General features: G+C 45.9%; 1 protein-coding gene across 1 annotated transcript in view; it reads right to left on the minus strand.

Annotated features, from left to right (window-relative positions):
• Positions 1-20,770, minus strand: part of LOC126235536 (synaptotagmin-15-like) — a gene marked incomplete at its 5' end in the record, with an annotated part of 252,552 nt that overhangs the window by 22,606 nt on the left and 209,176 nt on the right. The window contains one exon of the mRNA XM_049944255.1: positions 8,235-8,390. Coding sequence (XP_049800212.1) covers positions 8,235-8,390 — 156 coding nt within the window. The remainder of the gene's footprint in view (positions 1-8,234; positions 8,391-20,770) is intronic.

The raw sequence follows: 20,770 nt of genomic DNA on the forward strand, positions 1-20,770 counted from the left end.
TTCTGCCACAGGCTATTGTTTCCGACAATGGCACACAATTCATGTCCATAGAATTTCAGTCATTCTGCAAGGCCAATGGTATTCAACATCTGACATCCGCGCCGTTTTCGCCACAGTCAAACGGTGCCGCTGAACGATTGGGCAGGACTTTCAAGTCACAGATGTTGAATTCTCGGGAGGACGCGTTGGTGCTCTTTTTGTCCTCGTATCGCTCTCAGCCCCGAGATGGTCGCTCGCCGGCTGATTTGCTTCACGGTCATCCTCATCGAACCTTGATGTCTTTGCTACATCCGCCGCATCAGGTTCCTGTGCAGCGGCAGACTCCTGCTTTTGTTCCAGGCGACGTTGTCTCCTATCGCAACTATCGAGGTTCACGGCGTTGGCTCGCCGGGCGCATTCTTCGCTGTCTCGGCCGCGCTATGTATCTGGTTTTGGGGGCCTCTGCTGAGGTGCACCGGCATCTCAATCAGCTGCGCCTCTGTCGTCGCACGGGATCTGTCGCTCGCCGTCTGCTGTCAGCGGTGGTGCCCTCCGGTCAGTGCCCTGGGCACCCATCTACTGGCTCGCCTCAGCCCCAGGTTTTACCGACGCTGCCTTCCATTTTGCCCCATGGCGACGCGCCGCCTGTTCTCCCGCCGGCGACGCCGCCAGTGGACGCTTCGCTGCAACCACCGGGCGCCTCCCTGGGTCACGCGTCGCTGATCGCTTCCCGTGACCAGTTGTCCTCCGACATGGACCTCCTGCCCGCTCCGGACCATATGTCGTCTTCGCCCGTCGGGTGCCCCGGCCCGATGGAGGTCGACCCTTCGGCCCCTCCTGTCTCTCTGCGGGCGCATACACCGCATGTTGGCGTGCACCCTGGAGCAGGTTTTCAGACGTTTCCTAGCTCCCCTCAGACCGAATGGCAGGGTGCGGGTGGCACAGCCTCGCCTGTTGTTAGGCTCCCCACCTCGTCGCATACGTCAACATGGGGTCCTCCCCACGCCGATTTGCGGGGGAGGAATGTGGTGTCACCGCCAGACACCACACTTGCTAGGTGGTAGCCTTTAAATCGGCCGCGGTCCGTTAGTATACGTCTGACCCGCGTGTCGCCTCTATCAGTGATTGCAGACCGAGCGCCGCCACACGGCAGGTCTAGAAAGACTTCCTAGCACTCGCCCCAGTTGTACAACCGACTTTGCTAGCGATGGTTCACTGACAAAATACGTTCTCATTTGCCGAGACGATAGTTAGCATAGCATTCAGCTACGTCATTTGCTACGACCTAGCAAGGCGCCATTATCAGTTGCTATTGATATTGTAAAGAATGAACAGACAAGAGCTACGTTCAACATTAATGGATTAAAGTTAAATATTCCACCATCTGCGTCCGTTTTTCTAAGTTCTGATTTCCATGTCCTGTTCCAGACCTCACGCCAGCCTGCGTGAGCTTAAACGCGTGCCTTTCGGCTTCCTCTATAAGGGTTGGCTCTCCTGCCAATCCACAACACTCTGTATATGCACTAGTTTAAAGTCTTTGACCGAAGAAAATTTCATTGCACCACATACTTCCGTGGAGCGACAATAAAGTAATGAGACTGTTTTCTTTTCAAGATGTTGCAACACTGCAGGCCTACATACACACAATATCTTTGACCTTGGTCTACAAGCTGCATCTAGTCCAAACGGCACATCGATGCAACTGCTCAGTTGTAAGTTGTGCTGTAGTAAGTTAACACGTGTTTGTGTCTCTCGTCACGGAAATGGAACCGTATAATACTGTGCAACGGTATGCCATTTCTTTTTGCGTTAAATTGGGTGAAAACGCAACGACAACTTACGGTAAGCTTCAGAAGGCTCATGGAGAGGAGGTTATGTCAAGAGCTCAAGTTTTTCGTTGGCATAAAATGGTTAGTGATGACAGAACGAATGTTGAAGATGAAGACCGCAGCGGATGACCATCAAACTCACAGACGGATGTCAAGTTGGCCAGGCTGCGTGAACTCGTACGATCTGATCGCAGATTATCTGTGAAAATGATTGCAAAAGAACTGAACATCAGTCGAGATACGGTTCGTCTAATAATAACTGAAGATCTTCTTGGTATGAGAAAGATTTGTACAAAAATTGGTCCCCAAAAATCTCACACCACAACAGCAATTTTTAACGTTAAAACAAATATCAGTACTACCACAGCCACTTTATTCACCAGGAAACGATACAAGATGTCCAAAAAGCTGTGACGAGGGTCTTGGAGGATAGATATTACGGAAGATGAGTTCCAGAAATGTTACCATCAATGGCAAACGTGCTGGAAAAAGTGTGTGCAATTAGAAGGGAACTGCTTTGAAGGAGACAACACTAAACTTGACTAAAACGGTAAGCAACCTTTTTTTCACATCAATCTCATTACTTTATTGTCGCACCTCGTATCATTGACTTGATGAAAACCGGTTCGTGTAGTTCGTGTAACAAATAGTAAATATTGTAGAATATTACACCAGTATTGTTTGCGTTTCATTGATGATCTACACAACATTCTATCAAGAACGGACCGAACAGTCAATCATTGCAATAAATCTCTCTGCTCACAATGCAGAACATTACAGCTGTGACAGACATTGGAACTAAGCACTTGAAGTCACGCGCCTAGTGTATCTGAGTTACTCTAGAGTATACAGTATTTAATTTCCTTAATTAGTGTGTTTGCATATGATATTGCACAAAATTATCCAGATGTACATCAGATAAACTGCTATCAGTCGCCTACTAACAGAACATTTTATATGGCATTACTAATTTCACCAACAATTAGAATTACAAAAGCGGTGAAACTCAAACCTAGTAAAGAAACATCGAATTAATATTTGAACGAGCTATCCTGAATTACTGTATGTTTCCAAATCCAGTAACTGCATTCAGAAGTTGGTGCTGGAGTCACGCTCTACTACTGCTATATACTGCAGCCTGTATTTATTGTCACTGTTGACTAGAAGATAAGCTTTCCAGCAGGAGAACGGAATAAGAAATATGATCCTATGACAGGGCGATCTACATAATTTATAAATATGGAAGCGATTATTGCTACCCAGTTCCAGTCAGAGGACGTTGAGTTTTAATGTCCGCTAGAGGAATGTTCTGCATGCTCCCCTATGGTCTGCCTATATGTACAAAGCTGCGAGGGGTGGTAAGTCTCCAGTGTGGCCGCCATTGTTTTGTTACCACAGCGTGTTTCTTGTGATTGTATCGGTGTAGATTATTGGTGTTTCGATCTTCCTCCATCGCACAAAAAGCAAAATTTCTTTCCTTTTTTTGGACTTTATGCACATATACACTGGTTTCCAAAACAAAAGCGAGAAACCACTATTTCCCCGTCCTGTGTCTAACGATATAATCATACAAACTGTCAACGGATGTCCTTACGATCGCGCCCTGCACGGAACATGTATTCCAGTCAACGGACAACCACACCAACGATGACATCGGGGCAGCTATCAAACGGGACAGTGTTTGCCGGGTACTCCCACATCCACAATCGCTGTGTACAGTCATAGACGGTGCCGTATGGCACAGAGAAGACGCCTACCAGGGTCTGCGATTGAGGGCCATGGGGAGAATGGAAGCAAGATAGTGGCAAACTGATGTGGCTTGATGACATAATGTGAGTCGTTGTGTTGCTTTTTCGGATGTGGCGATAGTTTATAGAGATCTAAATTGTGTCCTGCAGACGAGGCCGGGCCCGACCACGTGTAACATCAGAAAGAGAGGACCGTAATGCCTTAGTACTGCACGGCAGCTGGCGCCTGTGCTCGCAGCATCCACTGGACGCGCTGCAGCGAGGCAAACCGTGTAGAGAAGGCTTCGGAAGAGTGGCCTTTATTGTCAGAGACCTGCTCCATGTGTACCTCTGACGTGTTTTCGCAGAAGGGAACATCTATAGTGGAGCAGTCGGCGTACCACCTGGACGGTCGGACAGTGGGCCAATGATCTTTTCACAGATGAGTCCCGATTTGTTCTCGGCAGTGATTAACGACAGATTCGCATCTGGAGGGAACGTGGAGCACGATTTCGGGTCCCAAACGTTATGGAAAGAGACTGATATCAAATGGTTCAAATGGCTCTGAGCACTATGCGACTTAACTTCTGAGGTCATCAGTTGCCTAGAACTTAGAAGTAATTAAACCTAACTAACCTAAGGACATCACACACATCCATGCCCGAGGCAGGATTCGAACCTGCGACCGTAGCGGTCGCTCGGTTCCAGACTGTAGCGCCTAGAACCGCATGGCCACTCCGGCCGGTAGACTGACATCAAGGAGGATCACTAATGCTGAGGGAGAGATTGTATTGCCACCTCTTCATGAAATTTTACGGGTGAATCGGCAAGGTTCAACTGCTGCCTGGTATCGAGACGAGATCTTGGGGCCTCATGTGCGGTCGTTGCAAAGTGCTGTCGGAGCAGACTTCGCACGAATGGACGATGATGCTCGACATCATAGAGCACGGGTGGTTGATGTTTTCTTGGAAATGGGAGATACTGGAGGAATGGCGTGCCCTGCTCGCTCTCCTAATTTGAGTCCCATAGAGCAAGTACGGCAGGCACTAGGGACATGGGTTGCACCATGTCAGCATCCACCAACCACTCTCCAGAACCGTGCGGGCAGGGCTGCAGGAAGAATGGGCGTTATCGCCTCAACATGAGATTGGAGATATCATCGTTTGTCAGTCTCGTATTGCTGCCAAAGGTGGTCACACCCCATACTGAGTGCATTAACCAGTTGTCAGAATGTACGTTCACTGTTGTACATGCCGTTGTTATTTACGTTCTGTATTCTATATATTGTTTATTTTTAGCTATCATCTGTTTATACTGTTTTGTGGCAAAATAAACGCAATCTTGCGGAATTTCTACATATACATCTACATCTACGTGATGACTCTGCTACTCACTATAAAGTGCCTGGCAGAGGGTTCAATGAACCACCTTGATGCTGTGTCTCTATCGTTCCATCCTCCAACGGCACGCGGGAAAAACGAGCACTTAAATTTTTCCGTGCGACCCCTGATTTCTCTTATTTTATCGTGATGATCATTTCTCCCTATGTAGGTGGGTGCCAACAGAATGTTTTCGCAATCGGAGGAGAAAACTGGTGATTGAAATTTCATGAGAAGGTCCCGTCGCAACGAAAAACGCCTATGTTTTTATGATTGCCACTCCAATTCACGTATCATGTCTGTGACACTATCTCACCTATTTCGCGATAATACAAAACGAGCTGCCCTTCTTTGTACTTTTCCCATGTCATCCGTCAGTCCCACCTGATGCGGATCCCACACCGCACAGCAGTACTCCAGAATAGGCGGACAAGCGTAGTGTAAGCAGTCTCTTTGGCAGACATGTTGCACCTCCTATGTGTTCTGCCAATGAATCGCAGTCTTTGGTTTGCTCTACCTACGATATTATCTATGTGATCGTTCCAGTTTAGGATGTTTGTAATTGTAATCCCTAAGTATTTAGTTGAATTCACAGCCCTCAGATATGTGTGAGTTATCGCGTAATCGAAATTTAGCTGATTTCTTTTAGTACTCATGTGAATAACTTCACACTTTTCTTTATTCAGGCTCAATTGCCACTTTTCGCACCATACAGATATCTTATCTAAATCATTTTGCAAGTCGTTTTGGTCATCTGATGACTTTACAAGACGGTAAATGACAGCATCATCTGCAAACAATCTAAGACGGCTGCTTAGATTGTCTCCTATGTCGTTAATATAGATCAGGAACAATAGCGGGCTTATAACACTTCCATGGGAAACGCCGGATATTACTTCTGTTTTACTCGATGACTTTCCGTCTATTACTACGAACTGTGACCTTTCTGACAGGAAATCACGAATTCAGTCGCACATCTGAGGCGATATCCCATGGGTATGCAGTTTGGTTAGAAGATGCTTTCGAGGAACGGTGTCGAAAGCCTTCTGGAAATCTAAAAATATGAAATCAATTTGACATCCCCTGTCGATAGCACTTATTACTTCATGAGCATAAAGAGCTAGTTGTGTTTCGCAAGAACGATATTTTCTGAATCCGTGCTGACTATATGTGCATAAAATGTTTTGTTCGAGATACTTCATAATGTTTCAATATGGTATATGTTCCAAAACCCTGCTGAAAATTGACGTTAGTGACAGAGGCCTGTAATTCAGCGGATTATTCCTACTTCCCTTTTTGGGTGTTGGTGTGACTTGAGCAATTTTCCAGTCTTTAGGTGCGTATCTTTCTATGAGCGAGTAGTTGTATACAGGATGGTCCATTGATCATGACCGGGCCAGATATCTCACGAAATAAGCGTCAAACGAAAAAGTACAAAGAACGAAACTTGTCTAGCTTGAAGGGGGAAACCAGATGGCGCTATGGTTAGCCCGTTGGATGGCGATGCCATAGGTCAAACGGATATCAACAGCGTTTTTTTAAAATAGGAACCCTCATTTTTTATTACATATTCGTGTAGTACGTAAAGAAATATGAATGTTTTAGTTGGACCACTTTTTTCGCTTTGTGATAGATGGCGCTGTAATAGTCACAAACACATGGCTCACAATTTTAGATGAACAGTTGGTAAGAGGTAGGTTTTTTTAAATACAGAACGTAGGTACGTTTGAACATTTTATTTCGGTTGTTCCAATTTGATATATGTACCTTTGTGAACTTATCATTTATGAGAGCGCAAGCTGTTGCAGCGTGATTACCTGTAAATAACGCATTAATGCAATAAATGATCAAAATGATGTCCGTCAGCCTCAATGCATTTGGCAATACGTGGAACGACATTCCTCTCAACAGCGAGTAGTTCGCCTTCCGTAATGATCGCACATGCATTGGCAATGCGCTGACGCATGTTGTAAGGCGTTCTCGGTGGATCACGATAGCAAATATCCCTCAACTTTCCCCACAGAAAGAAATCCGGGGACGTCAGAACCGGTGAACGTGCGGGCCATGGTATGGTGCTTGGACGACCAATCCACCTGTGATGAAATATGCTGTTCAACACCGCTTCAACCGCACGCGAGCTATGTGCCGGACATCCGTCACGTTGGCAGTACATCGCCAATCTGTCATGCAGTGAAACATCTTGTTGTAACATCGGTAGAACATTACGTAGGAAATCAGCATACATTGCACCATTTAGATTGCCATCGATAAAATGGGGGCCAATTATCCTCTCTCGCATAATGCCGCACCATACATTAATCCGCCAAGGTCGCTGATGTTCCACTAGTCTCAGCCATCGTGGATTTTCCGTTGTCCAGTAGTGCATATTAAGCCCGTTTACGTTGCCGCTGTTGGTGAATGACGCTTCGTCGCTAAATAGAACGCATGCAAAATATCTGTCATCGTCGCGTGATTTCTCTTGTGCCCAGTGGCAGAACTGTACACGACGTTCTAAGTCGTCGCCATGCGTTTCCTGGTGCATAGAAATATGGTACGGGTGCAATCGATATTGAATGGGGGTCTAAAAAAAAAAACAAAAAAACGCAGTTGATATCCGTTTGACCGTTTGACCTATGGCAGCGCCATCTAGCGGGCCAACCATAGCGCCATCTGGTTTCCCCCTTCAAGCTAGACAAGTTTCGTTCTTTGTAGTTTTTTCGTTTGACGCTTATTTCGGGAGATATTTGGCCCGGTCACGATCAATGGACCACCCTGTATAATTACTAAATATGGAGCTATTTGATCAGCATACTCTGATAAGAACGTGACTGGTATACAATCTGGACCGGAGGCCTTGCCTTTATTAAGTGATTTAAGCTGCTTTGTTACACCGAGGATATTTCGGTTTGTTGCTTTAAGTTTGAACGGCAGTGTATTTGGCGTCAGAGCAGACACCAAAGGTAACAAAATGGTTCAAATGGCTCTGAGCACTATGGGGCTTAACTTCTGAGGTCATCAGTCCCCTAGAACTTAGAACTACTTAAACCTAACTAACCTATGGACATGACACACATCCATGCCCGAGGCAGGATTCGAACCTGCGACCGCAGCGGTCGCGCGGTTCCAGACTGTAGCGCCTAGAACCGCTCGGCCACTCCGGCCGGCACCAAAGGTAGCAAACTCTAGGGAGAAACGCTAGGAAATTTTGAGGTAGGATGATTCAGTAAGGGTTTGTTGTTGGGTCGATGCCACCTTGAGCTGGTGCACACTGCACTGTAGTCGATAATCTCGCACGGAACGCAGTGGTCGCCGTGACGCACCTTCTCGAGGTCCATGTTGAAGAGGCGCTGCTCGCCGCCAGTGCCCAACTCGCGCAGCGGCAGCGACACGTGGCCGATCACGTTGCGGCGCTTGGCGCGCCCCGCGTCCAGCACGGTCAGCTTCAGGATGTGGTCGGACACGTTCTTGGACGGCACCTGCGGACACGCCCACATAACCCACGATTAGCTCGCCAGTCGAGTAGTAATCGTGAAAAACACTGTAGCCTGCTGCAGTGTTTAAAGCTCATTAATACACTCCTGGAAATGGAAAAAAGAACACATTGACACCGGTGTGTCAGACCAACCATACTTGCTCCGGACACTGCGAGAGGGCTGTACTAGCAATGATCACACGCACGGCACAGCGGACACACCAGGAACCGCGGTGTTGGCCGTCGAATGGCGCTAGCTGCGCAGCATTTGTGCACCGCCGCCGTCGGTGTCAGCCAGTTTGCCGTGGCATACGGAGCTCCATCGCAGTCTTTAACACTGGTAGCATGCCGCGACAGCGTGGACGTGAACCGTATGTGCAGTTGACGGACTTTGAGCGAGGGCGTATAGTGGGCATGCGGGAGGCCGGGTGGACGTACCGCCGAATTGCTCAACACGTGGGGCGTGAGGTCTCCACAGTACATCGATGTTGTCGCCAGTGGTCGGCGGAAGGTGCACGTGCCCGTCGACCTGGGACCGGACCGCAGCGACGCACGGATGCACGCCAAGACCGTAGGATCCTACGCAGTGCCGTAGGGGACCGCACCGCCACTTCCCAGCAAATTAGGGACACTGTTGCTCCTGGGGTATCGGCGAGGACCATTCGCAACCGTCTCCATGAAGCTGGGCTACGGTCCCGCACACCGTTAGGCCGTCTTCCGCTCACGCCCCAACATCGTGCAGCCCGCCTCCAGTGGTGTCGCGACAGGCGTGAATGGAGGGACGAATGGAGACGTGTCGTCTTCAGCGATGAGAGTCGCTTCTGCCTTGGTGCCAATGATGGTCGTATGCGTGTTTGGCGCCGTGCAGGTGAGCGCCACAATCAGGACTGCATACGACCGAGGCACACAGGGCCAGCACCCGGCATCATGGTGTGGGGAGCGATCTCCTACACTGGCCGTACACCACTGGTGATCGTCGAGGGGACACTGAATAGTGCATGGTACATCCAAACCGTCATCGAACCCATCGTTCTACCATTCCTAGACCGGCAAGGGAACTTGCTGTTCCAACAGGACAATGCACGTCCGCATGTATCCCGTGCCACCCAACGTGCTCTAGAAGGTGTAAGTCAACTACCCTGGCCAGCAAGATCTCCGGATATGTCCCCCATTGAGCATGTTTGGGACTGGATGAAGCGTCGTCTCACGCGGTCTGCACGTCCAGCACGAACGCTGGTCCAACTGAGGCGCCAGGTGGAAATGGCATGGCAAGCCGTTCCACAGGACTACATCCAGCATCTCTACGATCGTCTCCATGGGAGAATAGCAGCCTGCATTGCTGCGAAAGGTGGATATACACTGTACTAGTGCCGACATTGTGCATGCTCTGTTGCCTGTGTCTATGTGCCTGTGGTTCTGTCAGTGTGATCATGTGATGTATCTGACCCCAGGAATGTGTCAATAAAGTTTCCCCTTCCTGGGACAATGAATTCACGGTGTTCTTATTTCAATTTCCAGGAGTGTACAATCTAAAAAATAATACTAATAAAAATGAGGCATCACGAAGGAGTTATGCGAATGGGATGGAAATCGATGGATGTCGGTACATTCACAGACGAACAAATTACTGCAAAAACAGAAATTATGCGAAGTGAAAGCAGCTGTCAAAGGTCAATGAGAGATTCTTTTAACGAATTTGAAAGCAATATTTTATCTTGCAGATTCAAAAAATAACCACAAAAAATTTTGTTCGTACGTAAAATCTATGAACGTTACAAATAATTCAATACCTTCTCTTGAAGACAGTACGGGTAATGTAACGGATGATGATAAACTGAAGGCAGAAATTCTAAACCTAGCTTTCAAAAACTCGTTTATGGTAGAGGACTGTAGCGTCATTCCCTCTTTCAACTATGGAAGAAACGCAAGTATGGCTGACATAGTGTTTAGTGTTCCTGGAACTGTAATGACCTTAGCAGTTAAGTCCCATAGGACTTCACACACATTTGAACACTTTTTTTAAGGCATCTGGCCCAGACGGTATCGCCGTAAAATTTTATTTTGACTATGCTACAAAAAACAGCACCATTCTTGTCCATCATCTGTCAGAAATCATTGGAACAGCGGGAAGTTCCACGGGACTGGAAGAAGGCATAGGTCATAGCAATCTATAAAAAAGGGTAGAAAATTGGATGCACGTAATTACCGGCCAATTTCACTGACATCGATTGTTTTAGAATCATGGAACGTATTTTGTGTTCAGACATAATGATCTTTCTAGATTCTGAGAAATTCATCTGCAGAAACCAACACGGTTTTAGGAAACAGCGGTCATGAGAGACACAGGTGGCCCTCTTTGTGCATGATATACAACTGGCTCTAGATACCGACTCCCAGCTTGATGCCATATTCCTCAACTTTTGAAAGGCGTTCGACGCAGTTCCGCACTGTCGCTTGATCCAAAAAGTGCGCGCTTACGGTCTATCCGATGACATATGTGGGTGGATAGAAAGTTTTATAGCAGACAGAGAGCAGTATGTCGTCCTGAATGGGGAGACTTCAACAGAAACAAGCCTAACATCAGGTGTGCCCCAGGGCAGCGTAATAGGTCCGCTCCTTTTCACGATTTACGTAATCTGGTTGATAGTATTGACAGCGCCATATGACTGTTTGCCGATGTTACTGTAGGTTACAGGAAAGTAGTATCACACGAAAGTAGTGAATAAATAAATGCAGATTTGCAGAAAATAAATGCCTCCTGTAATGAGTGGCAGTTATCTCTCAATACGATTAAGTGTAGCCTACTCCGTATAACAAAGCGAAAATCCCCATTAATGTACGAGTACAAAATAAATGACCAGTCTTTGGAAGCGGTAACATCCATCAAGTATCTGGGTGTGACTATTCGAAATGATTTCAAATGCCGGCCGCTGTGGACGAGTGGTTCTAGGCGCTTCCGCGCGACCGCCACGGTCGCAGGTTCGAATCCTGCCTCGGGCATGGATGTGTGTGATGTCCTTAGGTTAGTTAGGTTTAAGTAGTTCTAAGTTCTAAGGGACTGATGACCTCACGTGTTAAGTCCCACAGTGCTCAGAGCCATTTGAACCATTTTTTTATCTCAAATGGAACGATCGGATTACACAAATAACGCGTTAGGCGAACTCCAGATTGCGGTATATTGGTAGAATCCTGAAGCGATGCACTCCTTCAACAAAGGAAATTGTTTACAATACGTTAGTTCGTCCTGTCTTAGAGTATTGTTAGTCTGTACGGGACCCTTATCAGTTGGGTCTGAGTCAAGAGATTGAGAAGCTCCAAAGATGAGAGGGAAGATTCGTGACTGGTACATTTAGCCATCGCGAGAGCGTTACCAATCTCATAGAAAGTTCGAAGTGGGACACACTTGCAGATAGACGACGCGCTAAACGGAAGGGGCTGCTGACTAAATTCCAAAATCCGATCTTCGCCGAGGATGTAGAGCATATATCATTACCGCCAACTTTCAAATCGCGCAATGATCACCATTCAAAGATAAGGGAAATTACAGCTCGTACTAAGGCGGTCAGACAGTCGTTTTTCTCTCCCGCGGTCCGCGAGTGGAACAGAGGAGGAAATATGGCTTTGGTACCAATAGTGCCCTCCGCCACAAACCGTTTGGTGGCTAGAGTAGATTATATGTAGATGTAGATGAATTGATTTTATTAAAGAGAAAGAGTTTCAGAAACTGAGCAAGTCAATAACGCGTTGGCCGCTTCTGTACCTTATGCAAGCACTTACTGGGCTTGGCATTAATTGATAAACTTCATATATGTCATGTCCTCCTGAGAGATGTCGTGCGAATTCTTTCCAATTGGCGCGTTAGATCGACAAACTCCTTAGGTGGCTTGAGGGACCTGCTCATAGTGTTCCCAACGTTCTGAATTAGGAAGTGATCCGGCGGCGTTGCTGGCCAAGGCATGGTTTAGCAAGCACGAAGACAAGCATTAGAAAGTCTCGTCGTGTGCGGACGGGCATTATCTTGCTGAAATATAAGGCCAGGATGGCTTGCTATGAAGGGCAACAAAACCGGGGGGTAGAATATTGTCACCTTACAGCTGTGCTCTAAGTGTGCCGCAGATGATAGTCAAAGAGACGAAATGGCACTGTAGACTCCTGATCTTAGGGCCCTATGGCGGGGGACCATCAGGCTGGTACCATACCGCTTTCTGGGGGTGTTTCCAGAAGCTTCTCCATTGATCATCGCGGCTCAATTCGAAGCGGGACGCATCACTACAGACAATTCTTAGACAGTCTATGAGAGTCCAGGCTTAACGTGCCTTACACTACTGTGAACGGTGTGTTGTTGGTACGCAGAGGTCAATTACAGTCGAAGCAGGGGGCGTCGGAGCTCACCCCGCTTCCTGTGAACCGCCTATTGTTTGTGCTTGTCTTCACTGAAGCATCAACTGTACGTCGGACAGTGGAATAATGAAAAATGAAATGTCGTGTGACGAGGGCCTCCCGTCGGGTAGACCGTTCGCCTGGTGCAAGTCTTTCGATTTGACGCCACTTCGGCGACTTGCGCGTCGATGTGGATGAAATTATGATGATTAGGACAACACAACACCCAGTCCCTGAGCGGAGAAAATCTCCGACCCAGCCGGGAATCAAACCCGGGCCCTTTGGATTGACAGTCTGTCGCGCTGACCACTCAGCTACCGGGGTCGGACCGTGGAATAATGATGAATCCGTGGCAGTGAGTGCCTGTCTGACAACTACTCGGTCTTCATGTACCGTTGTGTCCCTAGGTCGTTAGCTTCTTTCTTGACGCTGCTTTCTGACGTAGTTCACCCTTTCCTGCCAACATCGTTGAACAGTAGCGTCGCTCCTATTGAAATATCGATCTATTTGCTGATTACTCCAACCAGCTTGTTTGAGTCCAACTACAGCCCCTCTCTCAAACGCGACTGCTAGGTGTAGTTACTGTCCAACTAAGTACACGGAATCAAATTCGCGGAGACGTTATGCCCTGCTATCGGTATGTTTCCTGCGTACTATCCTTGTCACCTGCGAGGCAAAACTGCGCTGCAGCATCACATATCCATCCATCGGTCACCAAAGTTATAATCTCGCATTTTCCGTCGATACCTGTACGAATATCAGTTGTGATCAAATTGCGTAACTCTTTCGTCGTACGGTGTAATAATTCACTTATGGTTTTGTGAAGAGTCAGGTTACGAGGCTTTAATCTAAAGATACTGGTAAGTTACATACTGGTCATTCTTTGGATGAAGTGGGAGTGTGGGTACCCAGCTACTTTGGTCGCGAGGTGGATATCTGCCTGTATAATGGTCATGTTGCATGTTGTGCCGCGTCCTTGGGAAGAAGGAAGGCAGGCCCATCTTCGCATTCTGGTGCAGTTCGTCTGGGAAGCTTGGACACAGCAAAGTTAAAACATGCATGGCAATATTTGCTACGAAGCGTTTTCGACCGCTAGTACTGTTATGGAACGACAGGGGCTGCGGGATTTGCAAACATCGAAAGGATGTGGGACGTCTAGTTCGAGGTGTTACTTTCATGTAAAGATAGTATAGTTGGTTTCCAGACGACAGCTATACCAGGAAAGTCACTGGAGAATAGCAAGAAAGGCATCAGTGTGGAAAGGAGCCGAGTGGCCAATGTGAGCACGTCTCTAAGGACGTTTGTAGTACAAGCAATCAAAAAGAGTGAAGAGGCCAAGAATATGTATTGGGGTAGGGAAAATTAAAGGGAGCGGAGGCAGTCGGTGTTAAGCTGGGGTCTGGCGCCCAAGAGGGGAATGGAGAGTGTGGAATGCGAAGGTAGATACTAAGGCAAGAAAACGTGTGTTGCACAGAGAAAGAGCGCATCCTGAAAAGTAATGTTTCCGAATTTTTTATGTGGAAACTCTTAAAGCTTGCTAAAGAAATTGAAATACAGCACATTTTTCAGAGGCAAGTAGTAGTGGTAACTTTACATTCATGATAGTAGTCAAACCACGAAGGAAGTATGTTACAAAACATTCGTTAGACCGATTTATTTTCCTTATCGTGTGATGACAGCAGAAATACCAGACAATTATTTGCGACAAGTATGCAGTTTTTACAAAGATGCACACAATCGCAAGTCCATAATTGATTCATAGCTCTAAGTTCAGGCTTCAAACCCAATCAGAAGTTTCTACAGACAAATTGTGTAGATCTTCCGTGGTCCCTTTGAATGCTCTGAGGGAACATTCAAATGTTACATCGTGCACTGTTTGCTGCTCTTCGCCACAGTCGCATGCAGGGGAGGACTTTCATCCACATTGGTGTGGCTATGTTCCACATCTGCCGCCGTTAGTTCGGATCCGATTCAATACGCACCATTTTCGTCAGAGTAGAGGAAAATCTGCTGGTCACTTCCAGGGAGATTCGACTGGTCTGTAGTGCTTTATGAAAGATTACTCCTGCCGTTGATCGTTCCAGGATTCTTAAACGTTAAAATTACTGTCCGCCAGGCTGACTGCTGTGCGCCATGAAGGTTATCTACTCTGCAGTCGGTGAGGCTCTAATGATCATATTTCTGAATGAATATGGGCTGTTTTTCTACTCTTGTACATACGTATAGCAATGAATATGATCTTCTTGTGGATGGTGGTGGAGTGTTACTAAGGACCGGTAGCCAGTACTCGTTCGTAGGATGAATACACCATGTAACGAGGTGCATTGCTTGACTGAGCCGTGTGTGTGTGTCAATTATTTTATTGTGGACACTGTTTAGACAGATGGAAGAGCGATACTCTGCAACTGACAATGCATTGTCAGTCAGTTTGGACATTAACAAGCCAGGATTTATATAAGAAATAAAGAACATCCAAAGAAGAGCGGCACATTTCGTTACAGGTTCATTTAGCAACATGGGAACCATCGTGGAGACGTTCATCCAAATCTATTGGCACACACTACAAGAGGGCCGTTGTCCATCGAGGAGGAGCATTTGCATCCAACGTACATAGTTGCTTGTGGAATAATTTCCGATCTCTGTCTTCCCCTATACTTTTTATCCTCTACAGTTCTCTCAAGGAAGTTATTTCTTGATGTGTTGACACGGTCGTATATCGTACCCCTTCTAGTTGTTAATGTGTTCCCTCCTAGACGATTCATCGGAGAAGCTCGTCTTTCCTTAGATTACCTGTCAAGGTAATTTTAAACATAGCATCCGACCTCAAACACTTCAATTCTTTTCTTATACGGTTTTGCCGTATTCCATAAATCACTAGCACACAATGCTACGCTCCAAACGTACATTCTCATAAATATCTTACGCAAATGAATGCCTGTATTTGATACTAATATCTTTCTTTTGCAACTGTTAGTCACCTTTTCATGACCTACTTCATCCTCCATGTGATGCTGTGCTTCCAAGGTAGCTGAATACTTTCATCTATCTCGTGGTCATCAATTTTATCGCAAGTATCATTCCTGCTGCTCCTTATTATTTTAGTCTTTGGTCTTCCCTCAATCCATTTCCAGCAATTCGACGTTTCGATCCATTATCGATAAGTCCTGCACTTTCTCCTCACTGAAGACAGGAATGTCACCTGTTAATCTTAGTATTGTTTCGTCCTAAATTTTAATCCCATTCTGAAAGCTTTCTTTTATTTCCGTCATTGCTTCTTTGGTATATAGGCGGAAAATTAGGGGCTTGCTCGTGCAGGTACAGTGTGCACTTAGGTATCCAACTTGCTAGCACGCTGCACGAGTCTTTAGTCAGTAGTCAAAAACAACCCATACGCAGAATCCTTGCACTTTAATATATGGTAGGACATGCTTCTGCAAAAGCCGTGGGACATGCTTCTGCAAACCAATGTGCACGGAGAGTACGCCTATGAAAACACTGAAATCAGCGTTTGTCGTCCAATTTTCATCCTAATTTGTAAAATAGTTTCGTCTCTAGCTAAGAATAACACTATTTCTTAAACGGGCGTCTCAAGAGTCAAGTTTTGCGCTCGAATTGTTTCCAGCCCTAGTTCGGAAGGTGTGGTCATAACGTTAAGCACAGGAAAAATGTTCCTATAGGAGAAGCAGAAAGAGGCGAAAATGCTCCATTTTAACAGATGCAGTCTGAAATGTGGAGTACAAGTTGCCTCATTTTACTGTCTTCAGCATCTTTATAAATTTTCCCAAAACTCTTAGCACCACACTAGCCCATCGCTGTAAGTAGGTCATCCCATCAACTCCCACTTCCCCATCCTCATTCAGCCCAACTCATTACCTGTGTCCCTCTGTTATTATCTTCTGTTTCACAGCCACTGTCTCTTTCATTCTGTCCTACTACTACTGTCTTCTCTCAGTGTCACTATCTCACTCTTGTTCTTTCTTACTGCTACTATCTCATTCATTCCTTCTCACTGCTGCTGTCTCTTCTCTCTGCCACTACCTCTCTCTTCTTCGTTCTCACTGTCAAAGACTTTGTCTCTTACTGTCACTGGCTCTCGCCCATTACCAACTTCTTCCTTCTCTTTATTCCTCTTCCAATCTCACTGTCTCCCTCCCACTTCTTCTGGCACTGTATTCCACTACCACTACCACTGTGTCCTTCTCTTTATCTCACACTTCCACTGTCTTCTTCACTCTTTTTCTACCACAACAACTGTCACTATTAATTACTTTTCTGTCCCTTTCCTGTAGTCACTGTGTCACAGTACAAACAAATGCAAATACATACTCAAGCTAAATTTTTGGAAAAATTTTAAAGGTGCTGAGGAAGGTCGGATGAGACAACTGGGACCCGACTTCTCAGCCAGCTTATTCGCGGGCATTTTCCGCTGGTTTCTTTCTTGGCCCTGCTGCAGCAGGGCACATTACTCATATGAAAAGAACTTCATGCGTCAGTAAAATTTTGGTAGATTACTTACATCAAATTCAAACAAATCAAGAGTAAGTTTGCACCTCAGTCATAATTTTAGGCGCATAAAAAGTTTGTATGTTCTTCAGTACTAAAACATGGCGACCGAGAACAATCTTGATGATAACGGAGACACTTTGCAGCATATTTCTCTGTCCTACGTCGCTTTATGAACTAAATTTCCACCTCAATCCGGATCTGACGTACGTATTAATTTTTTACAACTTTGAACTTTTGTCTTTCGGAAACAGATAAAGATAACATGAAATTTTTCAAGATTGTCCATCGGGATATTAGTAATACATCATAACACAAAATTGTTAACACTTTCGTGGCCACCTGCTAAAAAAATTGCCTGTTGTTTTCTGTTTCGGGATCTTCCGCTGATGATTGTTGATATTTCTGACGTTCTGGCGAAATGTCATGAAATGAAACGTCAGCCGAAGAACCCGAGTCAGAAGCGAACAAATTAAAATCATTTGCTGTGCACAGCCGTCTTGGAATCCGTGCATCGGCTTTGTTAACCAAAAACCATAATTTTAGGGTTTTTCTCGAAAACGGGAGGACTGCACTTCTAGATAAATGCCTAGAAAATACACTGACAAATTTGAGGAATTTACTGCTGACGGCAGAAAAGATGACAAAAAAAAAGCTTATTTCGGGTGTTCTCAGGAGCCACCATAAGGTTCTTAATGCGCACCGTAGACGCCATCTAATGAAAAGAAATTAGCTGATTAGCTCCATTTGCCTAAGCTGGGGGAAGTGTGCCACATTCAAACTTTGAGCTTTTACTGTGGGACAGTACAAGTAATATGACCCTTCTGTTGGGTATTCAAATGGTCCCTAGCCCAAGGGCTATCCAAAGCACTCGATCCTTACTTTATATCATTAACAGAATCCGAGGTATGAGCCCCTGAAAAAAACCGCTTTTGTGCGCGGCGTTTTGGAACATATCGGTAGCGCATGCTGTCGCATGCGTTGTTTTTTTCTGCAGGAATCACGAATTCTATTTCTTTTTTGATTTCAGACGTCCTTTGACAGATCAAGGTTAAATTCACGTTCTGCACTAGATGAATTTGAAAGCCACAAGTCTCTATTGGAATTACACCTGTTTTTGAGGCTTGCCATTGGTCACCCCCGCTTTCTCGCGGTTTCGGACAGCTATAAGGGAAGCCAATTCAGATGCTATTGCTACGTAAGTGACGATTAATGTTTGCACTACTGTTGACGTCGTAGACGGTGCGACCGCAGTTACCGCTGTGGTAATACAGGGCAATAATTATTGAACTACATGAAAAAAAAACTCAAATTAGTATAATCTACGGCGCGCGCACACACTTTATACAGCATGTAAACGTCACTACAGATATTCTGATTTGGGTTATGACATGTTCGATATGCCTGCCATCATTAACGATGATTTGGAGCAGACGAATAGCGAAACTCTGCATGGCCGCTGTAGTGTTGATGACCTCCACACTGGCTATTTTCAGCTCATCAAAGGTTTTGGGGTTATGCTGTATTGTCGTTAATACAGCCCCAGAGAAAGCAATCGCATGTGTTCAGATCCGGAGAACATGGCAGCCAATCGAGGCCAATGGAAGTGGCCTCTGTATAACCCACATCCAGAATACGGCTCCCTAAGTCCTCCCTGCTTTGATGGGGTCGAGCTCCGTCCTGCATGAACCACATCCTGTAGAAATCAGGGTCACTTAGGATAATCCAGATGAAATCATCTTCCAAAACATTCACGTAGTGATCGGTAGTCACCGTGCCATCAAGGAACATCGCACCGATTAGTCCGTGACTGGACACTACACACCACACAGTCACCAGTTGATAATGGAGAGACTTCTTGATTGCGAAATGCGGATTCTCAGAGCCCCAAATGAGCCAATTTTGCTTACTGACGAACGCATCCAAATGAAAGTGGGCTTCGTCTCTAAACCAAACCATACATATAATACTAATTCCCATCATGCCCCACGGCCAACCGTGCAGTTTGAACACCCTAACGCAAACCGTTCAGAAGTTATGACGATTTTCTTTCATATAGTTCAATAATTGTCACTCTGTGCGTGAGTCTCCCAATAATGCCTCAGCACAGTCAAATCTCCGTCGCTGCTGGCACGCCTGATGACAGGTCAGTGTCCAGAGCATCGACCCGCTTTCTCCTACTGCTGCTGAGGAATGGTCTCTAGTCCAGAAAGATAAAATTTAAAGCGGAACGGTCACCTGCCAACAACAAATTCCCATGCACCATTCGCAATAGATACTGGAAAAAGTGGAGAGTGTGTAGGGGCAATGGTTTATAAAGTACCCACCGGCGCATGCCATGAAGTGAGCTGCGAGGTATAAACGTAGATGCAACTGATCAGGGCTTCTCGAGAACACCGCTGCGGCTTCCGCCAGAGCGGACAAATCCGGGTGAAAGCTAAGGACAGGAGGCGTCGAAGCGGCGAGCTGTCATGATGAGGGGAGGAGGGGGGGGGGGCGACTTGCTCCCCACTGTGTGGAGGCCGCGCCTAACTTAGTTTCGCGGGACGTCGGACGCGCTATTCTTGCCGAAGTAACGCAGTTACTGTCAGGGGCAGCTGGACTCTGGAGCAGGCAGGTCGCGTGTGTGTGTTCTGACTGACGCTACCCTGAGCCCGCTCACTTACACATTCGCGTCAGTGCTGGTTTGTACAGCTTCTGACTACGTGAGAAATACTCATACGTCTTTCTCGTCTACCGAGCATAATTAACATGTGGCCGCTATAGCACCTAAGAAAAATTCTAGTGGTGACAGATGCAATGTAACAGCTTCTATCTGTGGCAAAAACAACACACTTATCCAGAAATTACGTAACGTAATATACACTGCTAGTCTTTAAAACAGGTACATTATAAAGAATAGAAAATAGTGAATATTGTATATTAAGGAGAATACGTAATTAAATTCGTAGATGATTTGTGGGTGTATAGGGTGCGACATTTAGTGCACAAAGTTTTTGTCTCTAGCAGATTAACGGTTAGTCGCATGTAAATCAGAATAAATACTGTTACACACATGAAAATTTATTGCAAGGAATGTAGGAATAGTGGTATTCAGTGCTGGATATCTGCGGAAATAACTGGTTGTTTCCAAGGAGGTCTGAATATCGTATGGTCAGCTTGTTCATCTTTCAATGTTCAGATACCGTGTGTTGTTTCAGTAAGTACCGTAATAACTGTAGATTATTAGCAACTATCTTCCAGCCACTCACTTCTTCCCACATCAAGCATACAGTTTGGATCAAAGGGGTATATACTCAACAAAGAGAGGCTATCTGTGCGTTACAACGGTCACTCCGAACACTTTAAGTTCGGCTTATGCCACATATGCTCGAAAATAATATTATTTTGTCATCGAAATATAATTTCAAAGAGTCTGTGTTGATCATAAATCATGTTCAGTGTATGTTCAATGTACAGTTGTATTAATCGTAGTAATGAAATTATCCAAACAAGCTGGGA

Source organism: Schistocerca nitens, chromosome 2, assembly GCF_023898315.1.
Source record: "Schistocerca nitens isolate TAMUIC-IGC-003100 chromosome 2, iqSchNite1.1, whole genome shotgun sequence".
Classification (NCBI taxonomy): domain Eukaryota; kingdom Metazoa; phylum Arthropoda; class Insecta; order Orthoptera; family Acrididae; genus Schistocerca; species Schistocerca nitens.